At 51.0% G+C, this 17,734-nt stretch overlaps 1 protein-coding gene across 2 annotated transcripts in view; it reads left to right on the forward strand.

Annotated features, from left to right (window-relative positions):
- The window catches only part of PRKG1 (protein kinase cGMP-dependent 1), a 387,732-nt gene that overhangs the window by 13,124 nt on the left and 356,874 nt on the right, over nucleotides 1-17,734 (forward strand). The window contains exon 1 of one of the 2 annotated variants that reach the window (XM_064662171.1): nucleotides 16,936-17,601. The exons of the other annotated variant lie outside the window; for it this stretch is intronic. Within the exon in view, the coding sequence (XP_064518241.1) occupies nucleotides 17,291-17,601 (311 nt within the window). The 5' untranslated portion in view covers nucleotides 16,936-17,290. Of the gene's footprint in view, nucleotides 1-16,935; nucleotides 17,602-17,734 lie in introns of those variants that run through there. 2 annotated transcript variants of the gene reach the window in all.

Here is a 17,734-nt window from a genome sequence, read left to right on the forward strand (position 1 = left end):
CTGGAGCTGGAGAGACACTGAATGGCTCCAGTTTGTAACTCATCCACTTTACAGCAGCCTAATTACGTTACACCACTGAGAATGCTTTCCCAACCCAATTTGCAGGTGGCTTAATAAAACTTGCTGAGTTTATTTCACAAGATCTATTTTCCACAGAGCCCCATAGACTGGCATTTGTTATATTGCCTTAATTTCTCCATCAATTAAGTTGATGATCACACGTCCCAGAGGACGTCCAGGATCGATGTCGAGCTGACACAATTGTCTGTGTAATTTCATTTACCTGTTCTCTGTTTCCTCTGGCCCTCCAAAATGGTTTTCTTGGTATCTCAGAACTTGCTGAAAATCAAGGGCAGGGAAAACTTAGCGACCCTTTGGCCCACCTTTTATTGAAAATTTAAAAAGCCAATGTATAAAGACCTGACCCGCTCTGGTGTCCGATATTTTGGCTGTCCATAACATGTCCCGCTCTGTGTTTTACCTGTTGAGATGCTGACCCATAAAATCATTTTTTACCCATTCTTAAGGAAGGTATGACCATGAGTTTATCCCCCCAGCCATGCAATTCTTCTGCCCTCTTCAGTTACTGTGGATCAAGTGGAATTTGGGCAGTTCCAGTGACTGTGGCCGGGCTGTGCTGTTGATGGGCAGGAGGCTTTTCTGTGCTAACACTTCCATTTCATAACACAAAAGCCCTCCTCTCCTCCTCCCTTCATTTTAACCTCTCTCCCCTTACTCTGAGGTGCCTGGTCCCATGAGCACAGGTGGTCTTTCACCTGGAGAACATCAGGTTTGCCACGAGTCTCTCGCAGCGGGTGGGCTCGGGGTGGCTGAAGGTGTTTTCATTGCTCTGGGGACGGGGCTGCTGCTGGCACATCCTGTACAGCTCCCACACACACTCACCACATGCTACAGAGGTGTTTGGGTGGGTTATTTGCAGCTGCCATGCTGAGAACATGAGGATGGTGTCGAGCTCGTGTGGTTTCTTCTGCCTTGCCTCTCTCCCCATCCCGTATCTTAAGGTGCAGCTTTAAGGAACAGGATAAAGGGAAAAGCCAAGGTGGCGTTTCAGGCCTGTTGTCTGAGTGTCTGCTCACAGCAAAAGCTGCTCGAGCCTAACACTCCCCTAATGAAACTGCTGAGGGAATGATTTCCCAGCGTGGAGGGAGCATTTTCCACCGGCATTATCCTGGTTTAGCCTTCAGACCCGACGCAACGATAATGGGATAATTACGACCCGACTTTATGAGCTCAGGCATTGCTTTCATTACAGACAAATGTTCCTGAAGAAGTGAAATGTCATCCTATTACTGGCTGATCTTTAAAACCTTTAGGTGGTCTCTCACTCTGCTGCCTTTACAAACGCAGTTTCCACTCAGAGCCGTGTTCGGTGGAGTGACTGTGTTTATCAGGGTGATGAAGCAGGCCTGGCACGCTGAAATAAATGAGAATTTACTGATCTTCAACCAGTGAAAGCAGCCAGGAGGTTAAGCACAGATTTTTCATTTTAAGTGGGCTTCTCATTCGGGAGCGCTGAGGGGAAAATCAGGCTCAAAATGAGGAATGGTGCAGGTTTGTGTGGGACTCGCAGCCTTGGCATCTCCCAAAAATGCTGTGTGGAACATTCTCACTCCTTACAGCTCCCTGACAGGTGGGGGCCGGGCTCTGCTCCCAGGTAACAACTGACAGGACAAGAGGAAACAGCCCCAAGTGGCATCAGGGGAGGTTTAGATCGGATATTAAGGAAAATATCTTCGCCAAAAGGGTGGTCAGGCATTGGAACAGGCTGCCCATGGAAGTGGTGGAGTCACCACCCCTGGAAGTGTTCAAAAGGCAGGTGGATGTGGCACCTGGGACGTGGGTTAGTGGTGGGTATGGCAGTGCTGGGTTAGTGGCTGGACTGGGTGATCTTGGGGGGCTTTCCCAACCTTTGTGATTCTCTCTGGAGGATGTTCCAGCGAGCTCTGAAACCCCTGGCCAGAGTAAAAGAACTGTTAAAAATGGGCTATTTCTCCTGGGTTTTTTTTAGTGTTTTGTTTTGGTTGGTTTGTTTGTGGGGTTTTTTTTTGTTTTGTTTTGTTTTGTTTTTTTTTTTGTTTTTTTTTTTTTTTGGTGATTTTTTTTTTTTTGCTTTGTTTTTTTTTGTTTGGGTTTTTTGTTGGTTTTTGTTTGTTTGTTTGGTTGGTTTTTTTGCAAAGCCAATCTCTCCCTAATTTTGTATTGGCTTTTAGTTCAAAAGGGGTTGGCAAAGCAGTTGGTAGTGCAGGACAAAGAGGGTTTGGTACCATGTAGGAGAACCAGGGCCAGAGAGGGTCTGGACAGGGCATCAGTGTAAATCCAGTGTGAGGCTGGGGTTGGGCAGGTGGGTGCTATGCCACCCCCTTCCTGGCCATGATGTCTCCTGGGAGGGAAAGGAGACATGGCAGAAAGGTGCAGGTTTAAGCATGTGCCAGGCAGCAACTCTCATAAGCACCAGGAGTGGAGAAACCATAAGCTGTTACCTCCCTTTAGCCTCAAATCACATCCCAAGGTGGCTGAAGGTCCTCAAATGTCTGGTGTTCCAGCACATCCCCTGCTACCTGTGGTTATTTAACCCAGTGGGGGTTTAATTCAGTGGAGGAGAGGGGCTGGGTGATGTGGGTGCTGTGCCTGACCCCTCTCTCCCTGCCTGTGCAGGAGGGATGACCCACGGGGAGATGCTCACAAGGCTCTCCCACCACGCGGTGCTGGAGGACAGGAGAGTTTTGAAGCACCAGCTGAGGTTCCCAGGCAGTTCTCTATTGCTGGAGATTAAACACGTGGATTCTTTCAGTGTTATCTTCCATGTGACAAGAAATGTGTGATGATCAGGGCAACAACAGACCCACGTCTTGCAGCTTTGACTTCGGGTTATGCCTCGCTCGAGACCCCGGCGAAGGAGGCGAAATGCAGAGGCCAACCCTTAACTTAAAGCTGGGAATGGTTAAAAATGACCTAAAAATCTGATGCTCCAGCTGCTGGGGAATGGAGGGAGGTCGTTGCCGAGGGAAAAGCTGGAGGGCTGCACAGACCCCAAGCTTTCCCGGGAATGAAAAAACGCTTTCAGGTCTGCGTCCCCACCCTCCGCGCTCGTAAAAGGGCTCATAGACCAGAAGTCTTTAAACAGATGGTTTGAATAAGGTAAAGTACATACCCAGCGGTGCCTCTGGTGCTCTGGGTAACCACAGCACCCTCCCAGGAGCTCCACAGATGCAACCAGAAGTTGCCCTGGCCCAGGGGGACCAGGAGAGGTTGAAAGGCTGCACTGTGGAGTGCAGTTAAAATACTGCTGGTATTTTTATCCGTCAAACCCTGGGAAAGAATTGCTGGGTGAAAGCTGCCAAACCCCCAAACCCAGCTGTTAGGTGGGGAGAAGCATCTCCTGTGTGCTGGCAAACAAGCCTTGGCCCTGCAAAATATTTCCCCTCTGGCTCAGCTCTTTGTAAACGGAGGGGACGTGGGGTGGCTGCGACGTCCTTGGCACCCAGAGACCCCGGGGTGGAGAGCCAGAGGCAAGATTTGGGAGTAAATGCATTTGGGCAGGGAAAAGCTGGGTGGTTTGGGGGTTCCAGGGCATAAATCTGCTCAGCTGGGGTAGTGATGGGCACCTCGGAGCTCCCCGGTGGAGGAGGTGGCTGAGGGGGCCCTGCTGACCCCGAGCTGCAGGTGGAGATGTGTGTGACCCACCACATCTGGGCAGTTGGTTCTCCTGGATTTCTGCCCCTCGGGTTCAAAACAGGTGCCTCACCTTTCAGCTGAATTCACCCATCTTACAGTTCTCAGAAGGCCTTTCCCTGCTGCTCCAAAAATGCCACTTAATACTTAACACTTCATCTGCATTATACTGTCAATAGAATGTAATATAGGAGGGGTTTGTCAATTTTTTTTTTTCCATAAGCTAAACAATTCAAGCCCCTGATAAAGATTTTCTGTTGGCTCCCTGGTATTTGCTTGCCTTCTTCAACACCACCTCCAGCTGCTCAGCATCCTTTCCCACACAGTGGGGGTTTTAGCACTCTGAAAAAGCAGTTCAGCCTCAGCCACCAGCAGCTCCAGGTCATTATTGGTCTCTAGTCGTCGCTTAGTCTCTTAATTAATTACTTCCTACTCACACACTGGTCAGAACTTCCCCCTCTGGGTTTCTGTGGAGCCGTTTCCTCCCCGAGGCCCCCCTGAATTGAGGGATGAGGGTGGGGAGGAGGAGATCACCAGCCTGGCTTTTCTGGCAGCTCGCAGGTGGGCTGGGCACAGGTAAAGCCGTGTGTGTGTGTGATATTCAACAACCCCCTCCCCCTTTTTGGGGGTTCTGATGACCACTCTGTGGCCGCAGGGTCTTTCCCTCGCTGCAACCCAGCAACTTTGATTGCCAGAAGAGAAAATCCCCGCAAAGCTTCCGGGGGAGGGATGTTTGCTGACTCGCAGTCTCGTCCTTTACAACATCTTCTGCCGACTGAGGCAAAAGGAAGAGGTGCTTTGGCAGGGAGATGCTTTTATTTTCACATTCCTTTGAACTCGCTGGCATCACCCATAAATCAAGTGCTGGATGCAGGGGGGGTTTAATGCACGATGCTTTCTGGTGGCTCGGTGCAACCCTTCCCATTTCCCCCTGTAATCCCGGGATAAAGCAGGCACGAGGAGGGGAGGGGCCGGCCCTCCCGGGGCACAGCTCGGCCCTGTCTGCCAAGTCTAATAACTGGCATTGACTCTGAACAGCTCCTCTGAAAGAGCTACGAGGCATAAATAATTAATACCTGTTAAATTATTCAGGCTGGAAATACAGCAGATGAATTCAGCGAGCTGACCAGGATAGGAATGAGTAATTACGTTAATTAACCCGAGCAGTTGGCAGGAGGTGCAATTAGCTCACGTTTTAGGCTGCTGTGTCTTTTAGGAGCAGAAAAGAGATAAAATGGAACAAGCTAAACCTGCAGTTGAAAAGAGATGGGTTAAACCATGTGGTTTGGATGATCAACAGACCAGCTGTGTTCAAACTCAACTGGATTTATGTTCAAACAGCCCTTCTTTCCTTCAGGGCAGGAACAGGTACATTTGTTAAAGCTTTAATCACTGCTCTCTGCAAGAACTTGAAGATGGTTCTGAAAGCTGTGTGATGCTCCAGTCTCTGTTTCCTCTGTGTTGCTGAAGAGGATAAATAGCAACTAAATATCAACTAAAACATAAATATTTGAAACCCATTGGAATCATGGAATGGGCCCTAACAATGCCCTACCAATGGAAAGCCTAGTTTTGCAAGCACAAAACTTGCCATTCAGTGGCCAGTAAAACCTGAATTCACGTCAAAAGGCTTTTCTGGTAAAAAATAGAAAGCATTTGGTAGTTAAAAAGGAAAAAATATTGCATTAAATGGAAGTTTTGAGTTAACTGATTGGCTTTAAATGAGATTTTAGGACTGGGAACAGTCACTGGCCTAAAGCTCTGTCTGCATTGCTCTTTTGGGTGGATGAATAACACCAAGCCTCAGGAAAACAGGTCTTTTCCCCCCAGAAGTTGGAAGTGGTTGCACTGTAGACAGATAACTGATTTGGGGATCAGTCACAGGTTGGACTCGATGGTCTAGGAGGTCTTTTCCAACCTAAGTGACTCTGGGATTCTGTACTTATCGATGCCTGTGGATATATTTGGATTTAGTTCTTTTTATTTGCCCTACAGGCAACAAGCTGAAAACCTGGAGTGTACAACTCCTTATTTACATGAGGAGGCATCTGCCATCCTGATTCCTTTAGTAAGTCTTTTTTTTTAACCCCTTCCTAAAGGAAAATCTCCTCAAGGAATCCCATTTTCCCCCTGCTCTTGTTTTGTGAAGGTGATTCCAAAGGGGTGCAGTTTGTTACAGAACTGGGAGAACCCTGTGGAAATGGGTTAGTGAGGGAGGAATTTAAGGAATGCTCGTGATTTCCCAGGATGGAATGGAAAGGCTCTGCCCTGAGCCTTCCCCTCTCACCGAGGAATCACCCGGGGAAGTGAATTTGCCACTGAAAACCTTCAAAGCTGATTCAGCTCTGCTGCTTTTGGTGAAACCTTTTAACAGGAGAAACCATGGTGGCACTGGGGTGGTTGTTTGTCCCTTTGGAAGAGCACAGATGGGAGAATTTGGCTTGTCCATAGGCTGGATATGAGACACAGGGTTCACATCTCCAGTTCCACCTCCTGGCAGGTGCTTTGTACCCCCAAAGAACTGGGCACTGCACAGTTTCAGCCTGAGGAGAGATTTATTCCCCTGAATCTCCCCATCTGCCTGGGTCTGATCTGCCTTCCAAAACCATTATTTACCCCCTGTCCTGAGCATCCCCTACAAAGCCTGAGGGGAAAAAACCCATCTATTTAAATCCTGTGTCCTAGTGGAGCTCCTGTATCCATTCTTCCCCCATAATTTAGACCTCCATGCTCAGCATTTGCTGTTCTGCTGCCCAATCAATACCACTTCTGCCTGAAAATTACATTATTTTTTTCTTTTTTAAATAAGAGTTTGCTTGCAAAGTTTAACTTTACCTGTAGATCTGAGGAGTTTGGGAAGTTGGGGCTGTTCGTTTTTTGGATTAATCGCAATTGCTGTGACATATTTGTGGTGTTAGCAGGAGCTGCTTAAGTTTAATTGGCTTTTATGAGGGTTTACAAGGGAATATAAATGATAAGTAAAAAGAGCCAGACCCCTGAAAACAACTGAGAACCTAAAAAAATGAGACTAAATACATAATTGTGGTATATAACAAAACCAAAATGCCTTCCTTTTTCACACTGGTCATTCAGTTGGTCACTGATGCTAAAAAGTAGAGATGTTTAGGTTTGCCTGTCCTGATTTTTATGTGCATGTACTGGGTGCTGAGCCAGGAACTGCTGCAAATCAATGATTTTATGCCTATTATTGGATCAAATCATCGATTCCCACTCGCAGCAAATCAGTCTCTTGCCTCTCTTTATGGGGAGCACACAGAGGTGTGGCAGAGAAAACCCACCTAAAATGTGGTGTGGTGCAAAAACCCCACCTAAAATGTGCTGTCTGTTCTGCTGGGACATCAGGTTAGAGTTGTTACAGCTCTGAAATAATTTGCTTATTAAGTAAACCGAATATTAAGAAGGTGGCTGTGGGGTTGATTACCATAAGGGACATGTAGACAGCACTGTGGTTTTATAAATGCCCATTTTTGTATGAATAACCCCTTTAATATGCCACGTGTTCACCTCTTCATCACTGCAGTGTCTAACTTGAGAAAACTTTCTAATATTCATCCTGCCCTCTTGCTGAGAAATAGAATATATCGATATAGCAGAGGGAACTTAACGCTGGGGTTCATCGATACTATTTTTATTTTTTTTTATGCATTTTTGATTTTATATTGCCTTTTTTTTCTGAGTGTTTTGGGTCGGGGGGTATGGGGTTTTTTTTTGTCGCGATGGGGATTTGCTGCGAAGGCGCAGGGCAGCAGAGGGCGGCATTACTCCTCGTGTTGGTGTTTTCTCCGCTCCTCAAAGCGAAGGAAAATTCAAAAGCAGGGGGAAAAAGGGAAAGAATGCGGAGAATGCAGCCAGAGCTGCAGGGCCATGTAAGGGAACAGAGCGGGGCCAAGCACCCGCTGCGAGGGGAGGTGGCACCGGGCGCTGAAAAAACACTCGTTTTGCTGCCGGTCGTGGCTTCTGAGCAACGAGGAGGGAAAAAAAAAAAAAAAAGAGCGTGTAAAGGCACAAATAAATTGAGTTCTGCGCGTCTGGAAAGGAGCAGGGGTGGGTTTTGAAGCGGGCTGTGAATTTGCACTCTTGTTCCAGGGAGCACGGACACAAAGCGCGGTGCCACCGATATCCATCCCCCCGATTCTGACACGGGGCACTTTCACGGCGTGTCGGGCGCTTTGGAGATGGGTTTGCACGCTGAGCTTTGTGTATTCGGATTGCAGGAACACGGGGAATTAAAAAAAAATTGCCTTGTTGTTTGGGCCAGAGACGGGAAAGCTTCCACAGGAATAGTTCCTGCGGAGAAGTCCCAGCGCAGGAAGGATGGGGAGATGTTGGAGCCAGTCCAGAGGAGGCACCGAGAGGATCAGAGGGCTGGAGCAGCTCTGCTGAGATGAAAGGCTGGGAGAGCTGGGATTGTTCAGCCTGGAGAGGAGAAGCTTTGGGGTGACCAAATTGTGGCCTTCCAGGGCCTGAAGGGGCCAGCAGGAAAGATGGAGAGAGACTATTTCCAAGGGCCTGGAGTGCCAGGACAAGGGGGACTGGCTTTCCACTCCCAAGAGGGCAGGGATAGATGGGATACTGGGAAAACATTCTCCCCTGTGAGAATGGTGAGGCCCTGGCCCAGGTTGCCCAGAGCAGCTGTGACTGCCCCTGGATCCCTGGAAGTGTCCAAGGGCAGGTTGGACGGGGCTTGGAGCAACCTGGGCTAGTGGGAGGTGTCCCTGCCCATGGTAGGGGGTGGAATGAGATGAGCTTTAAACCCCTTCCAAGCCATTCTGGGATTCTCTGAAAGGACATCACCAACCTAGAAATCTTTCTAGAGCACAGCAAAGCAGCCCCAAAGTGCACGTTGCCTTTGCAGGATCATCACTTCCAAAGGCTTTTTCCCTCTAGGTTTGAGGAAGCTCCCACGAGTCGCTATCATAATTCCCCAGCAGTGAAAATTGTGCTGCTGTCCTCCCAAATCCAAGGTCAGGAGGTGGTGGGGAGAATGTGCAGGAGCAAACCTTCCTGGCACGTTTTGTGGTGGGGAAGGGCTGCACAGGAGAACCTTCCCAGCACGATTCCATGCACGTTTTCATACTGTGCAAGGGAGAGGAGTCGAGGTGAGAGCAAAACCAGCTGGAGATGGAGCTGGGGGCAGGAAAGGCACCACAGCCCCAGGTTCCCAGGTGAGGAGATAGAGCAGTGGCGGTGCAGCAACAGCGAACCCCCGTCTCAGCCGGGGGTTCAGCCGCTGATTTGAAGCAGAAATTGTGGCAAGGTGAGAATGAAAGTGCTTTCCGTGCCCTGACTCACCCGGCGCAGCAGGGCAGTCAGGGGGAAGATGTTGGCAGCGCCGAGGAAATCAGGCAAACAACGGCCCCTAATGCTCCGCTGAGTAGAGCAATCAGTGCCAGCGAACACTGACAAAGAGAAAACGGAGAGCATAAACACTTCACGCACTCTGAGAGCCCGACTTGATGAAGTTTCCCCAAGCATAAATAAGAAATAGCTGTAGAAGTCAGTGGAGCGCTGTAAAACCTTTGTGCGAGCCGAGGTGAGCTCCTGTTTGCAGATTGTGCCTGGATGATTCACGGATGTTTCCCCGGTACCCTGACGAGCCGGGGCCGCTGTGGGGGGCAGCCATCGATTCTAAGCCTTTAAATGATCACCGGGCTCGACTGTGGAGGGCAAAGGCTTTTTTGGAAATGTTTTCTGCGAGGAAAGGTTTAGCGTTGCTGGAACTGTGGCCATAAACACTTCTAGAAACCTAAATGCAAGTCTGGTGCTTCAGTGAAATACGTGCAGGAGCTCGGGACGTCAAAGACCTCAGAGTAAATTCCAGCACAAATCTGTTTTTCACAACGAAGGCGACTCTCAGTGCAACTTAAAGAAACACCAGCCCGTTGCCCAGGCGTGTAAACCACAGATTTAACATCTACGTTTATTATTACAAATACCTGAAACAGCCAAATAATAATTTTTAATAAGCAAGGGGAATTAATCTGATTACATAAAGAGACGGGGCACGTGCTCTCAATGCATCTGTCCTGAAATAATGGTAACACGCTGGTTATTTTCATATCAGGGCCAGCGGAATACGTGTTTATTTCTAATTCAATTGCAAATATAAATGAATTGTTTTGAAGGCCGGATAAATCAACCCAACAGACCAAGGCAATTACGGGAGGTGAGTGGTGCATTACTGGCAAGGAGAGATAAGAAACACTGCAGGGTCCGAAAGGGTGATGAGAGGGAGCACCCGGAATTGCAAATGCTCGGGGCTGGCGAGTGCTTTGTCACCATTAAACCCGGGAAGTTAAGGAATGGCACCGAGCAGCTTCAAAATAAGGCTGTAGGAATGAGCTGCTATCAATTAATGTAATTCTGGGGGAAGACAAGTCTCTTGCTGTTCAAACCTTCCCACGGGTTTTGCTTTCCACCTCTTGCAGCCAGAGGACTGTGACCAAACCAAATCAGCAAGTTGCAGAGGGAGAGGAGAAGAGAGGAAAAGATGTGACTGAGGAGTTTAGCTGTGTTTGTGCCACGTTTTAAAAGTAAACTGTGAAGAACTGCAGCTGCCTCCAGGGATAAATCCCACTTTTGGGCACTGCAAGTTTTTCCCAGTGCCCAGCAAGAACCAGTGCTCCACGAAGACTGGGAGAATTTGGATTGCTCAGCCCGGAGAAGGGAAGGCTCTGGGGTGACCTGATTGTGGTGAGTTAATCGTGCCCTTCCAGGACCTGAAGGGAGGTGACAGGAAAGATGGAGAGAGACTATTTCCAGGGGCCTGGAGTGAGAATGACTTCCCACTGCCAGAGGGCAGGGTTAGAGGGGATATTGGGAAGCGATTCTCCCCTGTGAGGGTGGGGAGGCCCTGGCACAGGTTGCCCAGAGAAGCTGTGGCTGCCCCTGGATCCCTGGAAGTGTCCAAGGCCAGGTTGGACGGGGCTTGGAGCAACCTGGGTTGGTGGGAGGTGTCCCTGCCCATGGCAGGGGGTGGGAATGGGTGAGCTTTCAGGTCCCTTCCAACCCAAACCATTGTGGGATTCTGTGGTTCCCAGAGGTGCCCCAGGGAGCTGTTGTTGCTAGTTGGAGTCCCACGTGAAGACAATCAAGGAGGTGGTTTCCCATGGTCTGTAGGTGCAGATGCAGTCAGAAACAAAGGCAGAAAGCTGGAATTTGACCCTGGATATCCTGACACACTGTTGAGTTCCCTGTAACATGGGAAAGTCAGATCTATGTTCTGCCCAGGTGCCTCTCCCAGGCAGCCCAATCCCAAGGTGCCAGGCAGTGTGTTTAGGAGCTGGAGGTTTCTGGCTGTGCCTGTGGCTTTGTCAGGGTTTTGCCTCCAAAGAGTGAGGTTTGTGGATCTGTCTGGAGCCTGTGCATGCTGTGTTCAGTGACTGTGACACTGCAGAGCTCTGTTGGCACTGGGATGTTGTCCTTGTTTTAGTCCCTGGGCAGTAACCCCACGTCCTTTGGTGGGATGAGTCACTGAGCTCTCCCCCCCCTTCCCCATGACCCCAACATAGTGAAGCTGAAGGGTCACTGAGCTTGGGCTGTTCCCAGCAGTTCAGTGCTGGCTGATGGGAAGTGGAAGGAAGCTGGCCTGGCTATCCCAGCCACCTCTCTATGGAACTCAGATCCAGTGCTTGGCTCCCACCTTCCTCCAAACGTTTCAGCTGCCCCCAGTCTCACAGACACGTGTGTGGGAGCCAGAATGGACCTGTTTTCCCAAAGAGATCAGCTGAGTTTGTTTTCTGCAAACTTCACCTTCCTTATATCCTGTGTCTCATGGCTCCAAGACTAGATCTGCTTCCTTACATTTAGTTTAATTGGTCCCTGGGTTCATTTGCTGGTTGCTTATGGCTGAAAGCAGAAGAAAAAATACATTTCCAGGGCCCTCCTTGTCTAAATGCTGCTTTTGCTCTACATACAGTCAGTGCCCTGGGACTGCTGAGAAAAGCAGGGGCATAGGCAGTGCCTAATTGTAGTAACTGCAAAGCAGCACTAAGTATTTATTTTGGCAGTTTGCAGAACAAGTTGCTGCTTTATATGAGCCTAAAGAGACTTCTAAGGCAGCTGAATCATTTTGAGGCTGTTTCTGGCTTAATCCAGTCCACAGGAAGACTTGTCTGAGCTCTGCTCATGTCTGATCTTGCTGGGCAGTCCAGCCTTTTCTGGCAGGTGGGAAAAAAACCCCCACCCAATCACTTGAGGTGTGTGTGAACAGGAGGGATCAGGATCGTGGATGGCAATTCCCACACCTGGAGTCCTGTTGCTGTTTGCAGCTCCTGTCTAGGAGCACACAGAAAATGTGTTTACTCTTGCCTGGAGAAAGCCCAGCCCCAGAGATTTCATTTAGGCTTGGGGGTGTGAGAAATGCTGCCAGGAATCCCGTGGGAACACATCCCCTTCACTCCGCAGGGACTCGCGGGCAGCTGAGCCAGCACCGGAGCGAAGGGATGTGGAGACCCACCTGAGGGCTGAGCTGCTGAAAATCCAACTCCCCCTGCAATCAGGGGAGAAAACACCTGGCTTAGGGAGGCATCTTCCAACTGAAGCGTGTCAGGTGCTCGTGGGAGGGCAGAGGATCCGCGGTTTCTGCAGACACGTGGGAAGAGATGGTGGGAACAGGGTCTTGTTAGTGGGGGAAAGAAGTCAGAGGGGCAGTTTTGGGTGCTCTGATGGGAGGAGCAAACTTTGGAGGGCTTGTTGAACTGATTGAGGATGATTTTCTGTGCCATTTTGATGCAAAGCTCATGTTCCTCCCGTGGGGATGGCTGATACCCCTCATGTTTCAGCTCTGCAGCCCACCCAGCAGGAACCAGGGATCCAGGATTTCCTCCAGCCTGGAAAAACAGTGAGGGAAGGGTTTCCCTTACCTTGCCAGTGCATGGGGTCCTTTGTGCCATCTATTCTTTCCAGACAAAAGGCTCCCTAAGGAGAACATGGAACTTGGATCTCCCATCTGATTCTGACTCCTGCATCTGCACACAGGGGGGGGAGGAGGGCTTGAAACCACGGTGTTCCATGGATAATTCCAGGCTGTTATACACTCAGTACGTCTCATCCTTCTGCCTTGCATGGCACAAACATTCATTTTTGTGTTCTGCATCTCCCTAATGTGATATAAAGAGCTAAATGCATTACCAACTGCAGTACAGCACATGATTATTTTTTCCCCCCCTTGCTTATTCTGCAGCGAGCAATTTTTTGTGCCATTAATAAGTCTTGCTCTGCTCCAAATGATCCTTCTTGCTCTGTTCTGCTCCAAATGATCTTCATCCTGGGAGGATTTCCTGGGGAGGCTGGAGCCAGTTGCGTGCTCTTCACAAGAGCTACTTCTCAGTGCTTCTTACTGAGAATGTACTAAAGGAAAAGCTTCAAGTTAATCCAGTTTAGACGTGGATTTGACTTCCAGCACTCGGGAATCAATGGGGTTTAAATGACAGCACTCACTGCAATAGTGCTCAGCCCTGGGTATCTCCATCCCTTCAGTGGGGAGGAACAGATGGGTTTCAGCTCCCAGTTTTAGAGGCTCCAAAAAGGACCAAAATAAGGAGGAACATCCAGTGTCACAAGAAAATAGGGCTTATTTTCAGAGAGAAATCAGGCTGAAGCACTCCCCAGATATTGCCCCTTCCTGCTCCTTGGTCTTGGTGAGGCTGCTTTGACACAGCAGTTTCAGCCTCATCCCCACCCTTGGGGGCTGAATTACTTTCCAGCTGCCCCATATAAACCTGGAGGGCACCGTGGCCCCAGAAGGAGTTACCAGAGGCACCGTGGGGCAAAACCCCACATGGGCCCTCCATGATCCTTGTGGGTCCCTTCCAACTCAGTGTTCTGTGATTCTGAAAAGGCAAAAAGAATGGCCAGATGTGCCCTAGGGAGGAGCCAGGGGTGTTCACGTTTCAGTAGGTGGCACTCCTTCCTCTGCCATTTTGGGGACAGGGAACAGCAGGTGGCATCCCACGGATGAGACACTCGGGGATGGATACAACTGGAGTTGTTTGCAGCGTGCTTTCTGCAAGAGTTCAGCTCCTATACGTGCTGCTTTCCCCTACATCTCCCTGTGTTTTAGTCTTTCTCACTGTAAAGGTGTTGCTGGGAATGTGTATGCAGGGAAGGCACTGGGCACCGAGCGGGGAAATCCATCGCAAAATCCAGGTGGTTCAACTCCCTGCCACGGGCTGATCTGCTCCTGCGGATATTTTGGGAAGAGAATAGAGTGGATTAGGCAGGGGAGAGAAAAAAAAATGCTTCCAGGAGGAGGAAAGTGTTTGTGTATGTGGTCAGTGATGCATCTCCAGCCTCTCCATCCACGCTGTCCTGGCTGGCCGTAGCAAGGTGACATTTGCTTGTCAGGGATCCCGCTGCCTTCCTGAGCTTGTCCTTGGGAATCCAGGGAGGTGTCTGTGGAATGGAGGGTGTTCAAATGTGGTTTTAGCTCGGAAGACAGCAGCTGAGTGGGTGAGTTTGGTGACAGATGATCCCTGGAAGGTTTAGAAGCAAAAGCTATTAAAACCTCGGAGCTGTGCAGAGAGGAAATGTTGTGAGTTCATCAGAGCCCCCTTGGAGAGGAGGAACATCCCTGTTCCATGTGATTCCCACCATCCAGCCCTGGAATGCTGCGTTTTGGGGCAGAGAGGATGCTGTCTGCAGATGCTCTTTTTTTTTCCTGTGCTTCCTGCTTACTTGACATCCAGGCACAGAGGAGGGATCACAAAAAGCCTTTGGGATGTCCGTGGCCAAAGGCTTCCTTAACAAACAGAGCAGCTTCACCCCGTCCTCCCGAATCCAAGCCAGTTGGTGCATTCCTGCCATTCTTCTCCCTAAAGCTGTTTCTTTCCATTCCCTGGCTCCAGAAGACAAAGCAGCTGCTCTGAGAGTCTGAGATTTTTATTTATTTTTTTTTTTATTTGGAGCTTTAAGTTGAAAGGAATGGGATCATGGGATTTATTTTTTATTGGAGTGGGGCAGTACCCTGGGATCCCTGAGATTACACACCAGCCGGTGCCAGGATCTGCACTCAGCCCATGGTTTCTTTGGGAGAGCAGGGAATAGCCAAAAATAGGCAACTGCCAGCTGCCTTCCCGTGGCAGAACTCGGCTGTCGGGTTACGAAGCCCTTTGGGCTGCTCTGGCCTCGTCCTTAAATCAGGAAAGACCGGCCTTAGACTTGATAGCTGCTGGTTACGGTCCCAAACCTAAAACTGAGCCATAAAAATCTCTCTTCAGGCCTCAAGGATCTTACGAAAATCTGCTTCCCACCTGTAAATAAATGTATTCTTTATATACACTCAGCTAAATTCCTTGACAGCTTTACTGCCCATAATTTGTCATGGTTTTCTCCGGATCCTCTCTGATCGTGGTGCTGTTGTCTCAGTCCCAGGCTGGGCACCTCTAATAGAAACCAAGTAGTGTGACTTTACTGCCTGTCACTGAGAAATTATGCACCAGTTTCCCCCCAGGGCTGGGATTCCTTTGAAGCCTGGTGGGCTTCAGTTGACTGTATCTCTGTCTCCCTCATCCAGACATCGGTATCACTTCTGGAGGGAGGAAAACAATAAAACTTAAAGCATGTTGGCTGAATGCTATTAAAATATTTTATTTATCACCGATTCCTAGTTTGCAGGCAGCAGGAATGCATCTGTTTAATGCTGGTTTTCTTTAAAATGGAAATGTTCAGAGGATATTTGGTACTTTTGCTCCTGGCGAGTTGTGTGAGGCCGGAATGGAGGGAACAGGCAGTAAAAAATGCTGTCTGAACTTGAATCTGTGAAAACAACTGGGGGACTTTGCTTTGTGCCTGGCACACATGTATTGAGGGGACTGAAAACTGAGGCTTTTTGCATAACTCATTCCCCCCCCCCCCCCCCTTTTCACGTGCATCTGGAAAAATGCAGGACGGGTCAAGTACATGAAGATCCTACAAAGCCTCGTGTCTGTGAACAGAGGCCAGGCCCTTTCCAAGATCAGCATGGAGCAGGAAGCAGTTGTAACTCCTATTTTTTTTTAAATTTATTTTATAAAGACCATCTGCAGGTTGAAAGCTGGAGCTTTGGACTCAGGCAAGCGCCAGTACATAACAGTAAAAAAAAAACAATAAACGGGAAACCCTAAAAGAGCTCAATCCCATAAACAGGGTCTGGATGTCTGGCATTCCTAGCTAGTGCCCGCAGGGGAGGTCTAGGTACAAACATGTAGCTACCACCCACCCCCCCAAAAAAAACGTATCCCTGGCTGCATCCTCCTTCTCCCCAAATCCAGCTCCCCAAGAGGGAATAGAAGCAGCTGTTTGTGCTGCCCTGAAAACATCTGAGCACGAAGCTGCCCCGGCGCTGCGGGTGCTCTTGCGGGGTGTCAGTGCCCAGCTGGGCTGCGGGAGCTTTTATCGCTGAGTCCTCCAGACCGGACGATCTTACCGGGAAGCCCCAAGCCGGCCCGCACACCCCTCTTTCTTTCCCTGGGGGGCCAGTCCTGGGAGTCGCTCTGTCAGGACGTGCATCGCTTGGCAAAGGCGGGCACGAGGGAAGGAACCAGAACCATTTGGCACCGAGGGCTCAGCCGATGCGGCTCGTCTAAATCTGTTATTTTTGTGCTGCAGCCCCGCGGACTGTATCGCATAGGTAGAGCCGGCGTGTAGCGGCACGCAGGGAATCCGAGTGCGCGAGGGAAAATCCCGCACTCCGGGAAAATCCGATGGCGTTTGGTACGGCAGAAACCGGCGTGTGCTTTCACGTGGGTATTTGGGCTACACGGAAAATTCCCAGATTTTAAGTTACGGGGTTTTTTTTTTTAGTGCTCAGAAACCCATCTGCCCTGCCTCCAGGCTTTTCCAGTGCAGACATACTTGACCGATATTCACATGGAAATCTGGGTTTTTGGAGCCCGAAGCTTGCTGAGACTGAGGAGGAGCCATGCCAGCCGCCGGCTTGTGCTTCCACTCCGAGCAGGCGATAAAAATGGGCTATTTAAAAACAAAGTAAAGGGGAGATAAGCCGGGCGAGTTCCTCAGGGAAAAGCGGCACCTTGAGCGGAGCAGAGGATGGAGGGAGGGCACCGGGGACACGCCGGCAGCGGGACGGGAGGGCAGGACGGCGCAGCTCGGACCTGACGGCCTCCTCCCGCGGGAGGACGGGCGGGGAGGCGCGGGGAGCCGCTCCCGGCCGGTCCCCTCCCTCCATCCCTCCTCCCCGCCCGCAGCCCCCGCCGGGCCACCCCGCGGGGCGTGGGCGGCGCGGGGAGCGGCGGGGCCGGGCGGGAGCGAGCGGGGAGAGCATGTGCATCCTCCCCGCCGCCCCTGCCTCCCTCCCGCCGCCCTCCCTCCCGCCTCCCCTCCCTCCCTCCTTCCCGCCGCGGGTGTGTGTGTGTGTGTCTCGGCTCCCTCGCCAGCCCAGCCTGACGCAGGCGGATCGCGATCGCCCCTGACAACAGCCCGGCTCCCAGCGCCGTGCCGGGGGTCCGGCTGCGGCGGGGCCCCGCCGGGCCGGGCCGAGGGGGCGGCGGGGGCCGAGTTGGCCCGAGCACGGCAGGGCGGCCCGGGGGGGGGAAAGTTGCCGGGAGCGGCGAGGGGCGAGCGCGGCGGCAGGACCATGGGCACTTTGCGGGATTTACAGTACGCGCTGCAGGAGAAGATCGAGGAGCTGCGGCAGCGGGATGCGCTCATCGACGAGCTGGAGCTGGAGTTGGACCAGAAGGACGAACTGATCCAGAAGCTGCAGAACGAGCTGGACAAGTACCGCTCGGTGATCCGGCCCGCCACGCAGCAGGCGCAGCAGCAGAGCGCCGGCACCTTGCAGGGCGAGCAGCGGACCAAGCGCCAGGCGATCTCGGCCGAGCCCACCGCCTTCGACATCCAGGATCTGAGCCACGTCACCCTCCCCTTCTACCCCAAGAGCCCGCAGTAAGCAGGGGGTCACCCCGCGGTCACCCTCAGCCCCCCGCCACCCCTCTTCCCTGTCTGCCGCCTCTCTTCCTCCGTTCCCCTCCATCCCCTGCCATCCCCCGGCCGCGCCGCCGCTCCCCGGGCAGGGACC

This window comes from Pseudopipra pipra, chromosome 8, assembly GCF_036250125.1.
Source record: "Pseudopipra pipra isolate bDixPip1 chromosome 8, bDixPip1.hap1, whole genome shotgun sequence".
Taxonomy (NCBI): domain Eukaryota; kingdom Metazoa; phylum Chordata; class Aves; order Passeriformes; family Pipridae; genus Pseudopipra; species Pseudopipra pipra.